The 14,874-nt window shown below is 30.3% G+C and overlaps 1 protein-coding gene across 9 annotated transcripts in view; it reads right to left on the bottom strand.

The window, feature by feature from the left end:
- The window catches only part of LOC121114021 (uncharacterized), a 133,299-nt gene that overhangs the window by 44,285 nt on the left and 74,140 nt on the right, over positions 1–14,874 (bottom strand). For 5 of the 9 annotated variants that reach the window (XM_040707834.2, XM_040707836.2, XM_040707835.2 and 2 more), the window contains exon 1: positions 13,619–14,418. The exons of the other annotated variants lie outside the window; for them this stretch is intronic. In XM_040707834.2, the coding sequence (XP_040563768.1) occupies positions 13,619–14,062 (444 nt within the window). In that variant the 5' untranslated portion in view covers positions 14,063–14,418. Of the gene's footprint in view, positions 1–13,618; positions 14,419–14,874 lie in introns of those variants that run through there. 9 annotated transcript variants of the gene reach the window in all.

Raw genomic sequence — 14,874 nt, 5'->3', positions numbered from 1 at the left:
TAATTTTTTTTCGCAAAAAAAATAATAATTGAAAATTTTTTATTATAAAAAATTGTAAAATCAATTTTCACATAAAATATAATCCTGGGAACGCCACTGTTGATCTTCTCATCTCATTGGAATCAATTTTATAACCTTATAAATGGCCGCATCCCCTGGTTTTTTTCAATTCCGTTTCATTGGGTCAGTCCTTGGACTACGGTCCTAATCTTTTTTTTTTTTTTTTTTTCTCTTTCAGTCTTTTTTTTAAGGACCGATTAGTCAGTCCTATAGTCCTAGCTATCCTTTTAATTTCTTAGCTATACTTAGAATACTATAAGTTCTAGCCCCACACATCTACCAATTTAAACTTTGGATATCTCGTCTCTTTAAAAGAGTTTACAATACAACTTAAAAAGCTAAAAGGACTAGTTAGTAACCATGTAATTTGAGGTGTTGTAGTTATAATAAAAACAGGTGCTATGAGCAACCAAATTAGTCAAGACCGAATTGTGGTCTTTTTAATTCCTTTGGAACAATCCAATAGTCATAATTAGTGTTGCACGAACTAATATTTGGTGGCACTGGGAGTTGTATCATTGCAAAATACATAACCACCACCTATGAACTAAAATTCCACTCCTGAGCATGACTAGAATTCATGGTATTCTTCAAAAATAAGTTTGATACATTTTAAATATCATTTATCTGCACATCTATTGATAACTCTATGTATGATATATATAAAGGTATATAAAACGACCAGGAACGTACTAATAGGTCTGTTGTAGTAGTTTAATTTTATCAATTGATACATTTTGGTAATTTGTTGGGCATCATTTATAGTTAGCAATGCATATACTGCATCATTTGCAAAGCATACATCGTAAAAATATTTAACCAAGGGATTCTACAATATGTTTGAACGTTTAATTTTATTAATTATATATAACTAAATGAAATTTATATTATAAAATAATCAAATGCAGGATTTCCCGTAGAATTAAAGCACCAAAGGATTCTTGGATCCGGAGATATAAAAAAGGAATATAATATAGGTTATATGCTTTTAACATCGTGTATTATTCAATTTCTTGATATCAAAACGCACTTTTGTTAAGATAGTAATGGTTTCCCGGGATAACAATAAATTTTTTTTTAGAAATAACGGACTACAAAAAACCCTTCAAAAGACCATCCTTATGTAGCAGATAAAATTAACGAAAGGGTTAATATATATATATATATATATGACGTCATTCATACATAAATACGAAAATGAAATTGAGCAAATTTGATTATAAATTTATATATGTATATATACTTGTATATTATTTTATTGGGTGTTTATGGCCCAACAACAAAAATAAGAATAATAAGGGAGGTGAAAAAAACCATAAAAAACATCTCCCCACTTACGAAAAGAAGAGAGAATCAAATTAAATCTAATTATACGGGGTTTTTTCTTCTTCTCTTTTTCTTTAATGGGAGAGCCAAATGTGCAGTGCATGTAGACCGTAGCATGACGCCCAAAATAATTGCATTTTTGCGCAACCCCTTTTTTTGGAATCGGTAATCTGTAGATTGAATTTTCTCCATCTCAGCTGCTATCATAATATTTTAACTCCGGAGGTTTTAAAACACCGGATTAAACAATCGTGTATGCTTCTCAAAAACGGTGAGTAATTTTGAGGATTAGTTGCAGAGAGGAGTTTTAGTTATAAGTCCGTGTTGGACTCCAACTAGAATTGGTAATCGACATTGGAGTAATTATTTCCAATGTCCTTGTTTATGTCCTTCTCTCCTCATCCCTTGTCACAGCTGATCAAATCAAACGTCATTTTATTTAGGGCTGTGACTAGAATTATGAAAGAAACTTTTTGTTTTGTGTATAAATGCCAAAATGCCATTCTTCCCGATAAACATAGATCAATCATTCTAAAGAAATACATAGACGAATCCCATATATTATTAATTCGTCAATCAAACAAAAGAAAGCGTTGAATAATATTAACGACATAATCAACGAAATTTTGATTTCAAATTCGTCAAAAATCGATCAAAGTAAAAAAAAAAAAAAAAAAGTTGGGATCAAAATTACTCTTATATCAAATTTAAATGAATTTCGTCATTAATTATTCCCAAGTTATTTATTTATTTATTCCTTATCTCCTTCTTTTTAGTTATATATACACATATTTATTTATTTATTGTGACTGAAAAGAGCAAGAGTTCAAAGATTAATTCCCCTGATTACACCTTTGTATACATATACATAATGGTTCTCTGTTTGTTTTTAATTAATGCTTGCTTATCATCAGCCCACGAGGAGTGAGTGAGTTAAGAAGGAAGGAATGAAGGGTTTGGAAATAAGAATATTAATCCCTTAAATAAACTTCAACTAAAAACAGAAGGAATTAAATGTTTATTCAAATCGATTTTTTTCATTCCATGGAACAAAAATAATGAAAATGAAAATTCGGGAGGGAAAAAGTTTATTATTTATTTATTTATTGCTTATCTATCAAAAAGAGATGCTCATTCAAGGCTTGTATTAAGTGTACTATCAACAATAACAAAACACCAAAGCTCATACATACTCTCTTAGCTAAAGCCTCACCACACCCAGATGCCTTCTTTTCCTCATATTGATATATGAACATTATAAAATATATTGTATAAGGAGAAGAAGATTTGATTTGAATTAACTGTAAACAACTTTATATTATATGTATATTTTATTTCGGGAGAAAAATATCCTACATAACATCATTTTGACAGATTTTATTTGTGGATTTTCTACTATTAACACTGTTTATATTTTTCTGTTTACTTGTTAGTATTGTGATGATTATTTTTGTAATGATTGTTAGTGAGGCTAAAAAGGAAAGAGGAGACAAAATGGTTGAAATAAAAAGTAAATAAAAACCATGTAAATGAATTATGTTCATGATTCACGTAACCTCGATCAAAAAATAATGAATATAAATGCCCTTCGATGATGATTAGGGCTATATATTTTTATTTTAAAATAACTTTTATAATTTTTTAAAGCATAATTATGATTCAAATACTATGAATTATGGTTTTAATTAATAGTTTATGTTGTTAGTATATTTTAAAGAATAATGGACAACCTTGTCCGAAACATTGCCTTTTATTAAATTACATTAGATGAATCTTCGTCAAAAGACGTGATAACAATGAACTGCGCAAGAGATGAAAATAGCGCATATACACGTTTTAGACGAATTAGAGTTAAGAAACAACATTCTTGATTGATATACATTTCACATATAGTCTATTTAGGTGAGTCCATTTGTGAGAAAGGGGAGGGAGGTTGGGTTTAATTATGATGGACATTCTTGACGGGCCTGCGATAGTTATAATTTTAGTAGGACCAAAGTCGGTCTTGCAGTAAAACTTGTTCTTGATGGAAAAACAAATGATAATTAAAATCCCTTTTATTTTAATGAAACATGAACCTTGTTTACTCATATGCTAGTTTGTAAATAAAAGCGATAGGTAATTGCGCCGTCTTGTGGAAAAAAATAATAGAACTCAATATAATAATATAATTTAATATAAAACATAGATATATGTTAATCACAATGAGGGTGTTGTGAAAATTCTTTTAAGTATCCACCAACTTTTAAAAGCTACTAGTTTAAACAAAAACTACATACTGTCACACCACCTGGTGGGTAATATGTATTTCAGTTTGCTCATTCATATTAATTTCTATCCATTTTCTTAATTTTGGGATTTACGATTTAAATTTCGTTATACAGCTTCAGACTGTGGGTTGGACCACTGGCCACTGGCAGATTTATTGAGGGGCTCAATGCCGATCGAGTTACATGAGGCATACTTAATAATTTTTTTTGTAAAATATATATTTCTCATTTTTTTCATAATGACCTATTTTACATTTTTTTTAAATCAAGCGGGATGCATATTGGAAGAACGCCCACAGAAAACTGCAGGGAATTCATTTGACTAAAGCCATCCTGGTTGAACCGAAATATCCCGAAAAATTACTTTGCGGTCCCTTTTCCAATGTTACAGGTGACATTTTTATTAGATTTCCAATCACATAAAGAAGACACTACAGATTATCGATGATTGATGGCTCTACACATTTTATAAAATAAACTAATAAATATATTAGAGATTCAGTAGAAGTATAATTTTAATGTTCTTAACAATTTAAGCTACAGTGCACCCATAATAAATAATGCCCAACAAATAACCAATAACAAACCTACAGATGAATGTAGAAACTGAGTAATTCGACCATCTAATGTGGGCAACATTAATTGATGGATATTTTAAAAACTTGGTTTCTTTTGAGATTATTTATTAAATTACTGATTTTTCACCTTTTTTTGATTCCCTATATAATTCCGGGATATTAAAATTTAGAAATGGTTTTATCGTGACAATTTTACGATAAAGGGGAAACCATAGTAAAAATGTCCTGCAAAAAATTAAATTGTGTACAAGTTACATCTCATAACGTACATATTTGCTAATTATGACCCGGCCCACATTTATTAACAATTCTCAATAACATCAAAGTATAGCCCTATACCACTCAATAATCAATGTCAGATATATCTCTTAGCTGTTTGTATGGTTGTATAAATATTCAGCTAAACCTAAGATTAGGAGACATTTCATCAAAAGAAAATACTTTGTATACCAAGACTGAATGGTATATTGCGTCTGTTAATCTCTGGTAGATTCAATATAAAGTCATCTCTTGAATTACGAGCAAATTTTTGCAAAAAAAGTTTTTGTCATTATAAGAAAATTTGACTTGTACAATACTCATTTAAATATATACCAAATTCTACATTTTAAGAGAAAATTGACAAGAAACTAGCATTCATTTATCTCTAATTGTTTAATTATATTGTTAAACTTTCAATTATGTGTAAAATCGTTATGAGAGAAGTTAAAATTGTTTAATATTATACTTCTTTTAATATGTTATTAAAAATATATAATATCAATAAAAAAGACTCCTAAACTAAAACAAACCCAGAAGAACTTGTCCTTCAAGGCAATAGTAGAAATAATGCAGGAATCCTCTCATAGACTTGGGAAAAATCAAGTAGAAACTTGTTTGTAATCCAAATTGAAAGTAGGCAAAATAATTAAGTTACTCGCAAAGAAAGTGCCTCCTCTCAATCAAAGGTCTTACTGTATGTTTATATAATTTCCTTTAATACTGAGAGAACAAATGAATGTGTGTGTGTTCCTTTGGCAGGGATGCCAAATGATTTTGATTCAACTATAATTACAAATAAAACCATGATTATTTTTTTTTTCCAAAAAAGAAAAAATGAATAAATAATCAAATAGTGTAAAAATTCATATTACAATATAGTATTAAAATTATGATTGATAAATAAAAAGATTATCGTTTGCAAACTAAAATAATCATAAAAAACGACGGGAAAAATATATAATAAAAAAAAACAGGAAAGCTTTTAACAAAAGTTATAAAAAGCAACTCCTATATTTTTCTGTTAAAAAGGAGAAAGGAAGAACGGGCTTTCTCTCTCTCTCTCTCTTTTTCAACCATTAACCACGCCTAATTCATAAAGGACTATTTATATATAATATAAATGTATACAAGTTGCTTACATGGAAATAAAAACGTTAAGTCATAAAATGTCCAAGAAGAAAAACTCTCAGAATAAAAAGACATTGGTCTTATCTTGACTTGGATATCTCTATATTTTTCATTTGTGTTTTTTTAGATCTCCTTAATCCTAAATAAGAAATAAAAACCATCAAAAAAAAGGGTCGATTTTTTTTTGTCTATTTCAAAGACGAAAATATTTTTATAGATGTTTGACGAAAAAAATAAAAATATTATTTTTATAAAATGTTTTATGACGTACGACGATTCTTCTTCGATACGATAATTTTCTTATGCATTTATATATATAAAAAATGACGAACTTTGGTGTAAAATAATTTGTATTTTTGTTATATATCTATTTTGTGAGTTAGTTAACACTTTTCAAACAATTTTCGGTCAATGTATTTAAATATATGGGATAAACTGAAGTATCCAAGATTTGTGATTTGTAGGAAGGTTACTTTGGCCTTTGTAAGAAGGTTAGTTTGGCCTCCATATTCCCTCTTTCAAATAAAATAAATCAATTTATATTTATTTAATTGTATTTAAAGATTTTTGTTGATCCTGCAAGTGTAATTTGCGACGAGGTTTTCAAAGGATTAATCAGAATAATTCATAGATAGAGAGTTTTTCAAAGAGTACAAATATCACCCACTTTTAGTTCTGTGAAATTTTATTTTCGGTGTTTTTTTTTTTTGGTATTACACACCACAAATCGAGGGTTGAGGACCAAACTGTCGTAACTCAAAATTACAAATATACGTATTATTATCGTAGAAGTACTTATTTAATGTGAATACTTTAAAACACAGAAATTCAGGCAGTTGAATAAAATTTTTCAGTTCAATATTATTTTAAAAATTGGAAAACACCATTATTCATTTTGAAAAAACGGAGTTTTCAAGGTTAAATATGCAAAGGAAGAATTTGAGTGACAACAATTTGGCTCTCAGCCCACGATATGTAAATACAATATTTTACTCCATTCTTAATGAAGAATTGAACTAATATAATTCGGTCATGAATACAATTAATGTAGTCTAAACGTAATTTTAAGACTTGTTCATTTTGAGCTTGCTTTTGTGTTGATTTATGTAGTAAATATAATAAATTACTCGATTTTTCATTATTTCACTATTTTGACGGGAAATAATTTGTGTTTTTTTTTGTTTTGAAGTATTTTTGTAAATACAATAAATTACTCGATAATTTTGCTTAGGAAAAATATTTTCTATTGCATCTAATGCAATGATGGAACAAGATTAAAAAATTTAAAAAAATAAAGAGATTTTTCATTTTCCTTTCCTTACTTTTTTCCCATAGCTTTGATTTATTGCCAATGATATCTTTATGTTCCACAATAAAAGAAAAAAGGTAGAACTACTCTTCATGTGAGCCAGCCATGATTATGACCGGCATGAAGAAGCAACAACAAATTCTGCATTTATGGCGCTTGATTTTTTCCACCCCCTTGACTCGAGCAGTAGTTTTTTGAAAATTTTATTTCTTCTATTGATGTCCGAAAAGGATATTTTTTGTTTTTTCTTCGTTTTTTCTTCTTATTAAAAATAAAAAAAGATCCAAGCCAAAAATAAGTCAAAATAAGAAAGAGAAAAAAAAAAATTAACCCCCAATAAAACTATAAAATCATCCGTTACAAGTCAAGTCACAAATTATTATTTGTTTTAATCGCCTAAAGGGGCAAAGAAATATAAAAAAATTGATGATGCTTCTGGAAGTATTTATGTCCTTTATGCCTTTGAGTTCAAGGTCAGGATTCCCTACTTACATATGACAAGGACGATTGGGCTGATTTTATCGTTTTAGGAGAAACGGTTGAATTGGGAACTGTATTTATTTATAGAATCGTATACATAAAGAGTTGCAATTTGGGCAAGGGGATGTCATAACTGATGGGAAGATGGGAGATTGCTTGTCAAACTATGTATTTATATAAAGTCTCTTTTTTTTTTTAAATCCCATTTTTAAGTCAAGAAACTTTTGACTTATATCTGTTTTTAAGTTGACTCAGGTCAATTTGAACTTAAATATAAGTGGATTGAGTGCAACCGGCATAATAATTAGTAAAGACCACATACTCAAATAGTATCTAAGGTGGGTACCCAAAGGAAAAAAGTTTGAGAAACACTTATCTAAATATATGCAGAGCGTTTTAGGAAAAACGGTTGAAGTATGATCTTAATTTACTCATATAAAGCATTAATTGAGTACCCATATATGCTTATTGAGGGATTATATGATTTAGTTTTTTACAAATATTTTTTATATATGTAGGCACTCTCAAACGCAAATAGATACATTGCCTTAGCACGTTTTTTTAAAAAAAATGGGCCTAGTTGGAGTGAGTATGGATGACTCACCCTTAACAAACTGATAAATACTATTATTGAAAACATTATTTGGGCCCACATGGAATTACATCCCTAAGATGGGAACAGTAAACTTAATAACATTGAAATTGTGAATGTATAAAATTGAAATTTCCTATAAAAAAGTATCTAGGAATCCAATAATTAGTTATGTAATTATTTGATTAAAAGTCATTTTCTTCTCATTAATCTCTTGTTTATAAAAGATTGATTTCCATGGATACATTCAATAAAACACACTCATTATAGACATAAAGTTTTTATAGAAAGTTACTTGTGTCATCTTTTTGGGCTGTAAATAAGCTCTCTTTAAAACTTAAAGCAACATTATGGCCTAGGAATACTTGTATGACATCATTTGCAAGTTACTATTATTCCTAACGAATTTGACATTCCCCCCCCCCTATATATAAGTTACAATCTGTAAAATACAAATACTAAGAACCTTTTGAATGCAGAGTTTTATGGACTTGTATTGAACATACATTAATTATTAATTTAACAGTTGAAATTATGTTAGGTAGTTAATATATCTTTGTATTTATGGTGTAATTTGTGACTTTTTGATCAAAATTACACATTAATAGGTACTCTGTGGCGCATTATAGAGTCAAATGACCACAGGTCCATCATTAGTAAATATGCAGTAAATAATTAATTTTAATAGATCAATATGAAAGTATAGCATACGGTGAAAATATTTTGATTTATAATAAAGAAGATACTTGGCCCCAACATTGTTGTTTGTAGAATATGGGAAATGCAATTTTAGGCAATTTATACATGAACAATTTTTGCATGGTAGTTTAAAAAAAAGGAGAATTAATTTTTTTTAGAGTGTTATTCAAACTTGAAAATAATACGACATTACTAAAGCCCATTATTTTCTAAAAATGACACCAAATTGCAGTGAATATATATATATATTTTTTTTTCTTCAAAAATGACTTTACTTTAACTTGAATAGTCATAACTTGATAATTTCGTGTAATGGTTAGTTAAATATATTATATTCACACACAAAAGAACATAAGTAAACAACTACAGACTCACATTTCTTATTAAAAGAATAGTGGATATAAAAAGGAATGACGTCAATACTAATTATGTGGCAATTGTCAAGAATTCGAACTTGAAAATTGGTGTACTATCATAACACGAACTCTACTCAATGCAGACCTCAAAAACTTGAACTCGAAAGCTTTATATTGAATCTAACACTACTTCTTTTTTGTATTGAATTACAATTTAGAAAATATACCACCGCAGAGATTACGTCACAGCAACAGTAGGTAGTATTATGTCAAAAACATGACATTTAATTACTGAACGTGCAATTTTTGCACAAAAAAATCAGACATTTTATAAATTTATAAAAAAAAAAAGTACGAGGACGTCTTTTCGTCAGGCTAAAATCGCATTCGGTTATTATTGAAATGACTGATGTGATTCTTCAATAAAAAGTCAAAATTGGTAATTCGTACAAAATGTCAAATTATAGACAACATACTTTTATTATATGCTGAATAATTCAAGTTACTATTATAATGATCAAATTGACTATAATTCATGCTTTGAGGGCTACTCTTTTTTAGGGACTCTCAACTAAATAAAAGGCGCAAACTCCATTATTTTATTGTCCATTATATAAAAATAAAATGATTATGTTTGAAAATTGAAATTCACACGGGAGCCCCTCACAATACCTACATGAAACAGATATAAGAACAATAAATAAAAGAATCCTGAGCTTCAATAATATCCAATAAAAGATATAAAATGAAAAAAAAAAAACAATCAGACAATGGCTCAAAATAGATAAAGATTCCTTTTGACTTGTTATCAAGACTCAAAATACCGAAGAAATCAAGAGCAATGACGACAAGCAACATAAAACACCTCATAAAGGGGTACTAAACTAGATGGGAGAGAAAGAACAAAAAACAAAAAACAGAGAAGAAATGAACAGAGAACGAAGACATTTTTAAGATTTATGATTACAAAAGATTTTTCGGGCGTTTTTTCTGGAGGATTTTGCCAAAAGTATATATATTATCACCTCCACCTCCTTCTCTTCCAGTAGGGAAGGTGTGTGGGGGTACATAAGACAATCCTTCTTTTCGAATCTATTGCAGATACACTCACTTGCAATTAGCCGCACCGGTACAGTTATAGTTTTGTTAATTCGACGTGATATTTTTATGTGACATCATTTGATTGGGATCCCAAATTTTTAAATATGTTCAGAAAAATTAAGAACCAGCCTATAAACAGTATTATTTATTCACTTGAGAGAAAACGACATTTGTGATATATTTAGGGGCCTTAATGACGAAGTTGAGTGGCTCTAAATCAGCCATTTATACTGTCTTGATTGATGATTGATTACAAATGCTTGAGAAAATAAGATATGTGGCGTGACATTGGGACGAAATGAGTAAATCTCACACCAATAGTGAGACTTTAGAGCCCTGCTCATTTTGTCTCTCTTTGTCCTGAGAACAAGATCCGTCTTAAATTGATCTAATCTCAAAGGTGAGTCTGGAGCTGTAAAATTTTCAGTGTGCCTCAGTCTAAAACCAACTATATAACGGTTTGATAGCGATTAAATATCTACCCTCTTTCTGAGACGAATTCTCGATCAAACTATACGTCTAAATCACTCTCACTAAGTATCAGCAATAGTAATATATACTAATAATAATTAACTTCCAAAATATAAAGATGGCTGAAAAGGAAGGAAAAATTTAGGAAGGGGAGCTGAAGAGAAGGGAAAAAAAAGGGAAGAATATTTATTTATTTATTTTGAAAAGGGGAAATAATTTTTAACAAGAAATCATTGTACTTGTTAAAACAATCTATCATTATGTATAATTTTTCTATACGACTACATAATATATGTATAGGAGTGTTCAGTTATTGAGAGTAGAGAAAAAGGATAATTTATAAGTTATTTATCACTTCTCCCTTTTTAATTAACCATCGAATATCTACTAATGCCTTTAAGGGATGATAGTACTTTTTAGAATCGGTGTCTTTATAGTGGGGATTTTAAGAGATATTTAGTACATACATTGAAATATTTGTAATTATAAGACGAATTTTACGAGATTGCTGCTGGATGTAAATTAAATAAAAATCGTTAAGGAATATAAGAAAACATGAAATAATATAAAAATCATCATTTTATGACATTTACATAATCCACAATAATTTTTCCTTCAAATATTTTTATTTTTTTTCTTAAAAGTAAATATTTTTTTCAATCATGAGATTCCACGCTGTGAAATGCTCTTAATATTACGAGTATAACAATAACAACACGTAGAAATATAAAAAAATGTATTAAGCTATTATTACTCAAATTCTCTTGTTATTGTATTTTTTTTTTTTTTTTTTTTTTGAGTGAATGGACGCATGATCAAGTGATCAAGAAGAGTCCTACTACCTAAGAAGCTAGGTTCTTCAAAAAATGTATACATAATATATAGATAAATACGTGTAGTTTGAGGCTACAGGACTCCGTGGACCGTGAGGGAATCATTAAAAACTCTATGTAGATTTATTATTCAATATTATTTGAGTTTAAATACATCCGATTTTCTACTAAGAAACTAAATAGTATGTATATAGTAGTGAATAAAAACGCCAAAGAGTTGCTGTTTTTTAAATAAAATTCTACAAATACTAGGTTTATGTATAAATATATTGGTAGTTGTCTAGTGTCGGATATTATTTAGGACTGAAACCTTTGTCTTGATCAATTGAGTCCTGCGTAACCATCCCAAAACTTTTTAAGTTTGCTGTTTGATGCCGTCATTCAACTGTATCTCTTCCTTTTTTAAACAGTTCTAGTACTTATAGTCCGGAGGACCAACAGTCTTACGGACCGTTATCAAGAATTAATAAGACCGATCCTAAGACTGGATTAGACCGAATAAATTAGGACTGACTCAAAACTAATCAGATGTCTGATCATAAACTTGGTATTTGTGACTCGACTTAAGTTAATATTTAGAAGACTAATTTCTACTTGACTGGATCTCAGAGTCAAAGAATCACTGCTTGACATGAACTTCATAGTTGATATTCGACTTCTACTTGATAATGAAGACTCACAACTCAACCTGGACTTGAAAAGTAGCTTATGCCGAGCTCAGCATTCCCTTAACACTATGGGCCTTATATAATGATTATGGACCTGAAATGGAAATCTAAGAACTCGCATTAGACTCAAAGAAAAAATATTCAAGGACTTGGACTTGTATGTAAGGACTTGAGACTTGACTTCTAGTTGAATGTTTGTTGCTACTGATCTCAGGAAAGTATTCCCCACTCTACACGTATAATCATTATGGATCTCAAATGTGCTTAAAATGAAAATATAAGAACCCACATTGGGCAGGAAAAAAATATTCAAGGACTTTGACTTTTAGGTAAACATTTGGCTAGGACTTGCAATATATGGACTTTTTCTCACTTTTGATTTATATTATTCAGTATTTAAACTTAACACGGCGTTATTCCTCACTAACACAAAATGTACACTTTATTTTGTCATCAGCTGTCTATTTTTATGTTTTCCCCCACTTAATCAGTGTAAGACAGGTTGGTTGGTTAAATCTCTTGTTCGTCTGTAAACTATTCCGAACAATCATTGTGTGAAATTATTATTTCACATTGAGAAAGAATTGTTACTACCCACTGAGTTTGGGTCTTTTTTGCTCTCTTTCTTTTTACCATAAAGGTTGCGAGATACAATTAAAGAGAGACGTGTTAAATTTTCTATTTTGCCATAAAAAACTAAATAACATTAACTATGTCAATAATAGTAAAGGAAAAACGGCAAAGAGTTGCTGTTTCATCCATAAAATCTATATCAAATACAATAAAGGTATTTATACTATTTGATTAGAAGAAGAGAAAACTCTTATAACTTAAGACATAAATAAGTATATAAAATACTTTTTCGCCAAAGATTAAAGTTTGAACCACATTATGACGTGCGTTGCGCTGCGTTGTCTCGTAGGAGGAGTGAGTGATAATGACTTTTTTATGCCTTATTATCAATTAAGAAGTGATTGTAAATAATAATAGGATAAAATAAAATTTGGGAGTATTAAAAACCTTTGATAAGAGAGAAAAAAATAATAAAATAACTTATCACATATTTGACAGAATATAAAAATATATATACCTATTGTAAAAATTTGGGTGTAGGAGTTACTTGCTCTGATGGACAATAGGAATCCATTTGAGAGACTCATGAACATGACACAGCCTACCACCTCTATTTCTAATTTTTCTTGTAACTTTATTTAGGAAACGTAAAAAGTTAGAAAATATGTCTAAAGTATGACTTTTACTTATTTTGAAAAGAATAATACTAATAATTTATGGCTATTATTATGAGAGGATGTTTCTACATATTTTTGCATGCATTTGCATTAAGTGAATGATTGCACGGTATTTTTTTTGTTTTTTTTACTTTCTAAATCCTTTTTGACTTTTTTTGTGTCGTCATTTTTTAGTGAGGTACAATACTGAGACGTAAGACAGAGCTATTTGGAAATACAAAGCAAAACCAACTCACCAAGGACGTTCCAAGCTGTTTCTCCTTATTTTGTTCATACTTCCATTTGAAAGTCGGCGTGGAATGGGAGGAATTGGACGAGTCCTGTGGAGTAGGCTGCGGCACATTTGGTAGAGAGAGTGGAGGTGGAGGTGGCAGAGTCCCTCCGCCAGGACCCCCACCGTTCACACTCCCATTATTTGACGCATTGGAATCGTTTCCAACAGGACTGAGTGGTGCAGGCACGGCTACAGTGATAGTGGTGAGTTGTAGACCTCCTGTGGGGGTTGTACCTGCAGCTACAACCGAAGTAGTGGATGCCAGCTCTGATGACTCATCATCTACTCCTCCAGAGGAGTTTCCAGGTGCACTTGAAGGAGAGTCTATGGACTCTACAAACACTGCGTCTCGGACCACGGAGGAAGTCGTTGGAATGAGTTCCAACGGCATTCCACCGCGATCCATGGTAAGCACGTACTTATCAATAATGGTCAGTCTGTCCTCACTTTTTTCTTCAGGAGATTTTAAGGTGATTTTTTACGCGGGAATTTTTTTTTTTTGAAATTGTTTTATTATTTGTTTTTTTTTTAATTTCTTGGCTTCAATTATCGAAAAAATTGGCAGAGATTTTCATTTCACTAGACGAATGAGTTTAAATCAGAGGCAGAAACTAACTTTTTCTTCAGGTGAAGAGAAGAGATGGGGGAAAAAAAGAAGAATTTTTTTTTATTATTTTCTCTCTCTTTTCCCCCTTTTTAATTGTTGCTGCTGTATAGCTAGCTTGTAGCTACCTATGTAGGCGCGCAAAGAAGAGGGGGAATAATGTCTCAGGTCGAAATACTTTCATGTTACACACACACACACACGAAGTAAAGAGGAAATGAAGGAAGCCAAAAATAACTCAAGAAAGCAATCAGGAAAGCCCCCTTTTTACGTACAGCACCTATTCTAATACCCATTAGAGGTGATCACCCATTTGCAGGTCACCCTGCGAGCATCATGAAAGAAAGTTAAGGATATAGCTTTCTACTCTCTGCTGTTACGAGTGTACGTTCAGCGGAAGCGAGTAATGCTATTAGGGAACAGCTGTTTGAGCTTAAAAAGACGAAGAAGTAGAAGAAGAGTGTGGGGCAGGAGATTGAATTTAAAAATAGTTTAAATAACTTTTAACATCGTATGTCAGTCCGTCAGAAAAATGAAACTTCTAGATGTTAAATATTCTCATCTTATCACTTGATACATCCTGTATGTTATAGTATATGTACTTATTTAAGAGG

This window comes from Lepeophtheirus salmonis, chromosome 3 (genome assembly GCF_016086655.4).
Source record: "Lepeophtheirus salmonis chromosome 3, UVic_Lsal_1.4, whole genome shotgun sequence".
Lineage (NCBI taxonomy): Eukaryota > Metazoa > Arthropoda > Copepoda > Siphonostomatoida > Caligidae > Lepeophtheirus > Lepeophtheirus salmonis.
This window is presented reverse-complemented; position numbering and strand designations above follow the sequence as displayed.